At 59.9% G+C, this 9566-nt stretch overlaps 1 protein-coding gene across 1 annotated transcript; it reads right to left on the bottom strand.

Moving 5' to 3' along the window:
* Positions 1-3063: 3063 nt before the first annotated feature.
* On the bottom strand, positions 3064-8863 carry LOC135576885 (mucin-2-like). Its single transcript, XM_065044173.1, has 3 exons — positions 7252-8863; positions 3278-4668; positions 3064-3084 (listed from the first exon to the last, which is right to left on the bottom strand). The coding sequence occupies exons 1-3, from the start codon at positions 8720-8722 to the stop codon at positions 3064-3066; spliced, it is 2883 nt and encodes a 960-aa protein (XP_064900245.1). The 5' UTR covers positions 8723-8863.
* Positions 8864-9566: the final 703 nt, after the last annotated feature.

The raw sequence follows: 9566 nt of genomic DNA, 5'->3' as shown, positions 1-9566 counted from the left end.
GTTGGGTGCTGGTGGGTTCTTTGGAGGTCAGTTGGGTGCTGGTGGGTTCTGTGGAGGTCACTTGGGTACTGGTGGGTTCTGTGGAGGTCAGTTGGGTGCTGGTGGGTTCTGTGGAGGTCAGTTGGGTGCTGGTGGGTTCTGTGGAGGTCAGTTGGGTGCTGGTGGGTGCTGTGGAGGTCATTTGGGTGCTGGTGGGTTCTGTGGAGGTCACTTGGGTGCTGGTGGGTGCTGTGGAGGTCAGTTGGGTGCTGGTGGGTTCTGTTGACGTGTCTTCTGTGGAAGCGGGCGATGTGGACACAGAGGTGATCTCAGTGGAGGTGACAGAGGTGGAGGTGGATCCGGTAGAGAAGATCGTGGAGAAAGGTCCTGAGGTGGTGGGTGCTGTGGAGGTCAGTTGGGTGCTGGTGGGTCCTGTGGAGGTCACTTGGGTGCTGGTGGGTGCTGTGGAGGTCGGTTGGGTGCTGGTGGGTGTTGTGGAGGTCAGTTGGGTGCTGGTGGGTGCTGTGGAGGTCAGTTGGGTGCTGGTGGGTTCTGTTGAGGTCAGTTGGGTGCTGGTGGGTGCTGTGGAGGTCCCTTGCGTGCTGGTGGGTTCTGTGGAGGTCAGTTGGGTGCTGGTGGGTTCTGTGGAGGTCACTTGGGTGCTGGTGGGTGCTGTGGAGGTCACTTGGGTGCTGGTGGGTCCTGTGGAGGTCAGTTGGGTGCTGGTGGGTGCTGTTGAGGTCTCTTGTGTGGCAGTGGTGGGTACTGACATGGAGGTGACCTCAGTGGAGGGGACACTTGTGGCTCCAGTGGAGAAGGTTGTGGAGAACGGTCCAGAGGTGGTGGGGACATCTGTTGAGGTCAATTGGGTGGAGGTGACAGCAGTGGAGGTCTCTTGGCTGGTGGTGGGTGCTGTGGAGGTCACTTGGGTGCTGGTGGGTTCTGTGGAGGTCAGGTGGGTGCTGGTGGGTTCTGTGGAGGTCCCTTGGGTGCTGGTGGGTTCTGTGGAGGTCCCTTGAGTGCTGGTGGGTTCTGTGGAGGTCAGTTGGGTGCTGGTGGGTTCTGTTGAGGTCAGTTGGGTGCTGGTGGGTTCTGTGGAGGTCACTTGGGTGCTGGTGGGTCCTGTGGAGGTCACTTGGGTGCTGGTGGGTGCTGTGGAGGTCAGTTGGGTGCTGGTGGGTGCTGTGGAGGTCCCTTGGGTGCTGGTGGGTCCTGTGGAGGTCACTTGGGTGCTGGTGGGTCCTGTGGAGGTCCCTTGGGTGCTGGTGGGTGCTGTGGAGGTCAGTTGGGTGCTGGTGGGTGCTGTGGAGGTCCCTTGGGTGCTGGTGGGTGCTGTGGAGGTCAGTTGGGTGCTGGTGGGTTCTGTGGAGGTCAGTTGGGTGCTGGTGGGTGCTGTGGAGGTCCCTTGGGTGCTGGTGGGTTCTGTGGAGGTCAGTTGGCTGGTGTTTGGGGTCCCTGTTGATGTCTCTTCTGTAGACGTGGTGGATGCTGACATGGAGGTGACCTCAGGTGATGTGACAGTGGTGGAGGTGGCTCCAGTGGTGGTGAAGGTTATGGAGGATGGTCCTGAGGTGGTGGTGACATCAGTGGAGGTGACAGTGGTGGAGGTGCCTTCAGTTGTAGAGAAGATGGTGGAGAGTCCAGAGGTGGTGGGGATGGCTGTGGAGGTCAGTTGGGTGCTGGTGGGTGCTGTGGAGGTCACTTGGGTGCTGGTGGGTTCTGTGGAGGTCAGTTGGGTGCTGGTGGGTTCTGTGGAGGTCAGTTGGGTGCTGGTGGGTTCTGTGGAGGTCACTTGGGTGCTGGTGGGTGCTGTGGAGGTCAGTTGGGTGCTGGTGGGTTCTGTGGAGGTCCCTTGGGTGCTGGTGGGTGCTGTGGAGGTCAGTTGGGTGCTGGTGGGTTCTTTGGAGGTCAGTTGGGTGCTGGTGGGTTCTGTGGAGGTCACTTGGGTGCTGGTGGGTGCTGTGGAGGTCAGTTGGGTGCTGGTGGGTTCTGTGGAGGTCAGTTGGGTGCTGGTGGGTTCTGTGGAGGTCAGTTGGGTGCTCGTGGGTTCTTTGGAGGTCACTTGGGTGCTGGTGGCTTCTGTGGAGGTCACTTGGGTGCTGGTTGGTGCTGTGGAGGTCAGTTGGGTGCTGGTGGGTGCTGTGGAGGTCAGTTGGGTGCTGGTGGGTTCTGTGGAGGTCAGTTGGGTGCTGGTGGGTCCTGAGGAGGTCACTTGGCTGGTGGTCAATGCTGTGGTCTCCTGGGTGCTGGTGGGTGCTGTTGAGGTCTCTTCTGTGGCAGGGGTGGGTGCTGCTGTGGTTGTGACCTCAGGTGATGTGACAGTGGTGGAGGTGGCTCCAGTGGTGGTGAAGGTTGTGGAGGAGGGTCCTGAGGTGGTGGTGACCTCAGTGGAGATGACAGTGGTGGAGGTGGCTCCAGTGGAGGAGGATCCTGACGTGCTGCTGGTTGGTGTGGGGGTCAGTTGGGTGGTGGGTTCTATGGAGCTCCCTTGGGTGCTGGTGGGTTCTGTGGAGGTCAGTTGGGTGGTGGTTGGTGCTGTGGAGGTCAGTTGGGTGCTGGTGGGTGCTGTGGAGGTCAGTTGGGTGCTGGTGGGTTCTGTGGAGGTCCCTTGGGTGCTGGTGGGTTCTGTGGAGGTCAGTTGGGTGCTGGTGGGTTCTGTGGAGGTCAGTTGGGTGCTGGTGGGTTCTGTGGAGGTCAGTTGGGTGCTGGTGGGTTCTGTGGAGGTCCCTTGGGTGCTGGTGGGTTCTTTGGAGGTCAGTTGGGTGCTGGTGGGTGCTGTGGAGGTCAGTTGGGTGCTGGTGGGTTCTGTGGAGGTCAGTTGGGTGCTGGTGGGTTCTGTGGAGGTCCCTTGGGTGCTGGTGGGTTCTTTGGAGGTCAGTTGGGTGCTGGTGGGTGCTGTGGAGGTCACTTGGGTGCTGGTGGGTTCTGTGGAGGTCAGTTGGGTGCTGGTGGGTTCTGTGGAGGTCCCTTGGGTGCTGGTGGGTTCTTTGGAGGTCAGTTGGGTGCTGGTGGGTGCTGTGGAGGTCAGTTGGGTGCTGGTGGGTGCTGTGGAGGTCAGTTGGGTGCTGGTGGGTTCTGTGGAGGTCAGTTGGGTGCTGGTGGGTTCTGTGGAGGTCAGTTGGGTGCTCGTGGGTTCTTTGGAGGTCACTTGGGTGCTGGTGGCTTCTGTGGAGGTCACTTGGGTGCTGGTTGGTGCTGTGGAGGTCAGTTGGGTGCTGGTGGGTGCTGTGGAGGTCAGTTGGGTGCTGGTGGGTTCTGTGGAGGTCAGTTGGGTGCTGGTGGGTCCTGAGGAGGTCACTTGGCTGGTGGTCAATGCTGTGGTCTCCTGGGTGCTGGTGGGTGCTGTTGAGGTCTCTTCTGTGGCAGGGGTGGGTGCTGCTGTGGTTGTGACCTCAGGTGATGTGACAGTGGTGGAGGCGGCTCCAGTGGTGGTGAAGGTTGTGGAGGAGGGTCCTGAGGTGGTGGTGACCTCAGTGGAGATGACAGTGGTGGAGGTGGCTCCAGTGGAGGAGGATCCTGACGTGCTGCTGGTTGGTGTGGGGGTCAGTTGGGTGGTGGGTTCTATGGAGCTCCCTTGGGTGCTGGTGGGTTCTGTGGAGGTCACTTGGGTGCTGGTGGGTTCTGTGGAGGTCAGTTGGGTGCTGGTGGGTGCTGTGGAGGTCAGTTGGGTGCTGGTGGGTCCTGCAGAGGTCACTTGGCTGGTGGTTTGAGTCACTGTTGAGGTCTTTTCTGTGGACGTCGTGGGTACCAACATCGAGGTGACCTCAGTGGAGGTGACAGTGGTGGCTCCAGTGGAGGAGAAGGTTGTGGAGGAGGGTCCTGAGGTGGTGGAGACATCCGTGGAGATCAGTTGGGTGCTAGTGGGTGATGTGAATGTCAATTGGGTGGTAGATGTAGTGGAGGTCAGTTGGGTGCTAGTGGGTGATATAGAGATCAGTTGGGTGCTGGTGGCTCCTTTGGAGGTCACTTGGGTGCTGGTGGGTTCTGTGGAGGTCAGTTGGGTGCTGGTGGGTTCTGTGGAGGTCAGTTGGGTGCTGGTGGGTGCTGTGGAGGTCAGTTGGGTGCTGGTGGGTGCTGTTGAGGTCTCTTCTGTTGCAGTGGTGGATATCAACGTGGAGGTGATCTCAGTGGAGGGGACAGTGGAGGTGGATCCAGTGGTGGTGAAGGTTGTGGAGGGGGCTCCTGAGGTGCTGGGTGCTGTGGAGCTCACCTGGGTGCTGGTGGTCAGTGCTGTGGTCTTCTGGGTGCTGGTGGGTGCTGTGGTGGTCATTTCGGATGATGTGGTGGATACAGACATGGAGGTGACCTCAGTGGAGGTGACAGTGGTGGAGGTGGCTCCAGTTGTAGAGAAGATGGTGGAGAGTCCAGAGGTGGTGGGGATGGCCGTGGAGGTCAGTTGGGTGGTGGATCCTGTAGAGGTCACTTGGGTGGTGGTTTGGGTCTCTTCTGTGGACGTCGTGGGTACCAACATGGAGGTGACAGTGGTGGAGGTGATTCCAGTGGAGAAGGTTGTGGGAGAGCGTCCTGAGGTGGTGGAGATGGCTGAGGAGGTTTCTTGGGTGGAGGAGACAGCGGTGGAGGTCTCTTGGCTGGTCTTTGGTGTTGTGGAGGTCACTAGGCTGGTAGTCAATGCTGTGGTCTCCTGGGTGCTGGTGGGTTTTGTGGAGGTCCCTTGGGTGCTGGTGGGTTCTGTGGAGGTCAGTTGGGTGCTGGTGGGTTCTTTGGAGGTCAGTTGGGTGCTGGTGGGTTCTGTGGAGGTCAGTTGGGTGCTGGTGGGTTCTGTGGAGGTCAGTTGGGTGCTGGTGGTTTCTGCGGAGGTCAGTTGGGTGCTGGTGGGTTCTGTGGAGGTCAGTTGGGTGCTGGTGGGTTCTGTGGAGGTCACTTGGGTGCTGGTGGGTGCTGTGGAGGTCCCTTGGGTGCTGGTGGGTTCTGTGGAGGTCACTTGGGTGCTGGTGGGTTCTGTGGAGGTCAGTTGGGTGCTGGTGGGTGCTGTGGAGGTCACTTGGGTGCTGGTGGGTGCTGTGGAGGTCAGTTGGGTGCTGGTGGGTGCTGTGGAGGTCCCTTGGGTGCTGGTGGGTTCTGTGGAGGTCAGTTGGGTGCTGGTGGGTGCTGTGGAGGTCCCTTGGGTGCTGGTGGGTGCTGTGGAGGTCACTTGGGTCCTGGTGGGTGCTGTGGAGGTCACTTGGGTGCTGGTGGGTGCTGTGGAGGTCACTTGGGTGCTGGTGGGTGCTGTGGAGGTCCCTTGGGTGCTGGTGGGTGCTGTGGAGGTCACTTGGGTGCTGGTGGGTGCTGTGGTGGTCCCTTGGGTGCTGGTGGGTTCTGTGGAGGTCAGTTGGGTGCTGGTGGGTTCTGTGGAGGTCACTTGGGTGCTGGTGGGTTCTGTGGAGGTCAGTTGGGTGCTGGTGGGTGCTGTGGAGGTCAGTTGGGTGCTGGTGGGTTCTGTGGAGGTCAGTTGGGTGCTGGTGGGTTCTGTGGAGGTCAGTTGGGTGCTGGTGGGTCCTGAGGAGGTCACTTGGCTGGTGGTCAATGCTGTGGTCTCCTGGGTGCTGGTGGGTGCTGTTGAGGTCTCTTCTGTGGCAGGGGTGGGTGCTGCTGTGGTTGTGACCTCAGGTGATGTGACAGTGGTGGAGGTGGCTCCAGTGGTGGTGAAGGTTGTGGAGGAGGGTCCTGAGGTGGTGGTGACCTCAGTGGAGATGACAGTGGTGGAGGTGGCTCCAGTGGAGGAGGATCCTGACGTGCTGCTGGTTGGTGTGGGGGTCAGTTGGGTGGTGGGTTCTATGGAGCTCCCTTGGGTGCTGGTGGGTCCTGCAGAGGTCACTTGGCTGGTGGTTTGAGTCACTGTTGAGGTCTTTTCTGTGGACGTCGTGGGTACCAACATGGAGGTGACCTCAGTGGAGGTGACAGTGGTGGCTCCAGTGGAGGAGAAGGTTGTGGAGGAGGGTCCTGAGGTGGTGGAGACATCCGTGGAGATCAGTTGGGTGCTAGTGGGTGATGTGAATGTCAATTGGGTGGTAGATGTAGTGGAGGTCAGTTGGGTGCTAGTGGGTGATATAGAGATCAGTTGGGTGCTGGTGGGTCCTTTGGAGGTCACTTGGGTGCTGGTGGGTTCTGTGGAGGTCAGTTGGGTGCTGGTGGGTTCTGTGGAGGTCAGTTGGGTGCTGGTGGGTCCTGTGGAGGTCAGTTGGGTGCTGGTGGGTGCTGTGGAGGTCAGTTGGGTGCTGGTGGGTTCTGTTGACGTCTCCTCTGTGGAAGTGGTGGATATGGATATGGAAGTGACCTCAGGTGATGTGACAGTGGTGGAGGTGGCTCCAGTGGTGGTGAAGGCTGTGGAGGAGGGTCCTGAGGTGGTGGTGACATCAGTGGAGGTGACAGTGGTGGAGGTGGCTCCAGTTGTAGAGAAGATGGTGGAGAGTCCAGAGGTGGTGGGGATGGCTGTGGAGGTCAGTTGGGTGCTGGTGGGTGCTGTGGAGGTCAGTTGGGTGGTGGTTTGGGTCTCTTCTGTGGACGTCGTGGGTACCAACATGGAGGTGACAGTGGTGGAGGTGATTCCAGTGGAGAAGGTTGTGGGAGAGCGTCCTGAGGTGGTGGAGATGGCTGAGGAGGTTTCTTGGGTGGAGGAGACAGCGGTGGAGGTCACTTGGCTGGTCTTTGGTGTTGTGGAGGTCACTAGGCTGGTAGTCAATGCTGTGGTCTCCTGGGTGCTGGTGGGTTTTGTGGAGGTCCCTTGGGTGCTGGTGGGTGCTGTGGAGGTCAGTTGGGTGCTGGTGGGTTCTGTGGAGGTCAGTTGGGTGCTGGTGGGTTCTGTGGAGGTCAGTTGGGTGCTGGTGGGTTCTGTGGAGGTCCCTTGGGTGCTGGTGGGTTCTGTGGAGGTCCCTTGGGTGCTGGTGGGTTCTGTGGAGGTCAGTTGGGTGCTGGTGGGTTCTGTGGAGGTCACTTGGGTGCTGGTGGGTGCTGTGGAGGTCCCTTGGGTGCTGGTGGGTTCTGTGGAGGTCAGTTGGGTGCTGGTGGGTTCTGTGGAGGTCACTTGGGTGCTGGTGGGTGCTGTGGAGGTCAGTTGGGTGCTGGTGGGTTCTGTGGAGGTCCCTTGGGTGCTGGTGGGTTCTTTGGAGGTCAGTTGGGTGCTGGTGGGTGCTGTGGAGGTCACTTGGGTGCTGGTGGCTTCTGTGGAGGTCACTTGGGTGCTGGTTGGTGCTGTGGAGGTCAGTTGGGTGCTGGTGGGTTCTGTGGAGGTCAGTTGGGTGCTGGTGGGTTCTGTGGAGGTCAGTTGGGTGCTGGTGGGTCCTGAGGAGGTCACTTGGCTGGTGGTCAATGCTGTGGTCTCCTGGGTGCTGGTGGGTGCTGTTGAGGTCTCTTCTGTGGCAGGGGTGGGTGCTGCTGTGGTTGTGACCTCAGGTGATGTGACAGTGGTGGAGGTGGCTCCAGTGGTGGTGAAGGTTGTGGAGGAGGGTCCTGAGGTGGTGGTGACCTCAGTGGAGATGACAGTGGTGGAGGTGGCTCCAGTGGAGGAGGATCCTGACGTGCTGCTGGTTGGTGTGGGGGTCAGTTGGGTGGTGGGTTCTATGGAGCTCCCTTGGGTGCTGGTGGGTTCTGTGGAGGTCACTTGGGTGCTGGTGGGTTCTGTGGAGGTCAGTTGGGTGCTGGTGGGTGCTGTGGAGGTCAGTTGGGTGCTGGTGGGTGCTGTGGAGGTCAGTTGGGTGCTGGTGGGTCCTGCAGAGGTCACTTGGCTGGTGGTTTGAGTCACTGTTGAGGTCTTTTCTGTGGACGTCGTGGGTACCAACATCGAGGTGACCTCAGTGGAGGTGACAGTGGTGGCTCCAGTGGAGGAGAAGGTTGTGGAGGAGGGTCCTGAGGTGGTGGAGACATCCGTGGAGATCAGTTGGGTGCTAGTGGGTGATGTGAATGTCAATTGGGTGGTAGATGTAGTGGAGGTCAGTTGGGTGCTAGTGGGTGATATAGAGATCAGTTGGGTGCTGGTGGGTCCTTTGGAGGTCACTTGGGTGCTGGTGGGTTCTGTGGAGGTCAGTTGGGTGCTGGTGGGTTCTGTGGAGGTCAGTTGGGTGCTGGTGGGTTCTGTGGAGGTCAGTTGGGTGCTGGTGGGTGCTGTGGAGGTCAGTTGGGTGCTGGTGGGTTCTGTGGAGGTCAGTTGGGTGCTGGTGGGTTCTGTGGAGGTCCCTTGGGTGCTGGTGGGTGCTGTGGAGGTCAGTTGGGTGCTGGTGGGTGCTGTTGAGGTCTCTTCTGTTGCAGTGGTGGATATCAACGTGGAGGTGATCTCAGTGGAGGGGACAGTGGAGGTGGCTCCAGTGGTGGTGAAGGTTGTGGAGGGGGCTCCTGAGGTGCTGGGTGCTGTGGAGCTCACCTGGGTGCTGGTGGTCAGTGCTGTGGTCTTCTGGGTGCTGGTGGGTGCTGTGGTGGTCATTTCGGATGATGTGGTGGATACAGACATGGAGGTGACCTCAGTGGAGGTGACAGTGGTGGAGGTGGCTCCAGTTGTAGAGAAGATGGTGGAGAGTCCAGAGGTGGTGGGGATGGCCATGGAGGTCAGTTGGGTGGTGGATCCTGTAGAGGTCACTTGGGTGGTGGTTTGGGTTTCTTCTGTGGACGTCGTGGGTACCAACATGGAGGTGACAGTGGTGGAGGTGATTCCAGTGGAGAAGGTTGTGGAAGAGGGTCCTGAGGTGGTGGAGATGGCTGAGGAGGTTTCTTGGGTGGAGGAGACAGTGGTGGAGGTCTCTTGGCTGGTCATTGGTGTTGTGGAGGTCAGTTGGGTGCTGGTGGGTCCTGTGGAGGTCACTTGGGTGCTGGTGGGTGCTGTGGAGGTCAGTTGGGTGCTGGTGGGTCCTGTGGAGGTCAGTTGGGTGCTGGTGGGTTCTGTGGAGGTCCCTTGGGTGCTGGTGGGTGCTGTGGAGGTCAGTTGGGTGCTGGTGGGTGCTGTGGAGGTCACTTGGGTGCTGGTGGGTGCTGTGGAGGTCCCTTGGGTGGTGGTGAGTTCTGTGGAGGTCACTTGGGTGCTGGTGGGTTCTGTGGAGGTCAGTTGGGTGCTGGTGGGTTCTGTGGAGGTCAGTTGGGTGCTGGTGGGTGCTGTGGAGGTCAGTTGGGTGCTGGTGGGTGCTGTGGAGGTCCCTTGGGTGGTGGTGGGTTCTGTGGAGGTCACTTGGGTGCTGGTGGGTGCTGTGGAGGTCACTTGGGTGCTGGTGGGTTCTGTGGAGGTCACTTGGGTGCTGGTGGGTTCTGTGGAGGTCACTTGGGTGCTGGTGGGTGCTGTGGTGGTCCCTTGGGTGCTGGTGGGTTCTGTGGAGGTCCCTTGGGTGCTGGTGGGTTCTGTGGAGGTCAGTTGGGTGCTGGTGGGTTCTGTGGAGGTCACTTGGGTGCTGGTGGGTTCTGTGGAGGTCAGTTGAGTGCTGGTGGGTTCTGTGGAGGTCCCTTGGGTGCTGGTGGGTTCTGTGGAGGTCACTTGGGTGCTGGTGGGTTCTGTGGAGGTCACTTGGGTGCTGGTGGGTTCTGTGGAGGTCCCTTGGGTGCTGGTGGGTGCTGTGGAGGTCTCCTCTGTGGACGTCGTTGGTACCAACGTGGATGTGACCTCAGTGGAG

Source organism: Columba livia, chromosome 33 (genome assembly GCF_036013475.1).
Source record: "Columba livia isolate bColLiv1 breed racing homer chromosome 33, bColLiv1.pat.W.v2, whole genome shotgun sequence".
NCBI lineage: Eukaryota > Metazoa > Chordata > Aves > Columbiformes > Columbidae > Columba > Columba livia.
The sequence above is the reverse complement of the archived record's forward strand: the minus strand, read 5'-3'. Positions and strand labels throughout refer to the sequence as shown.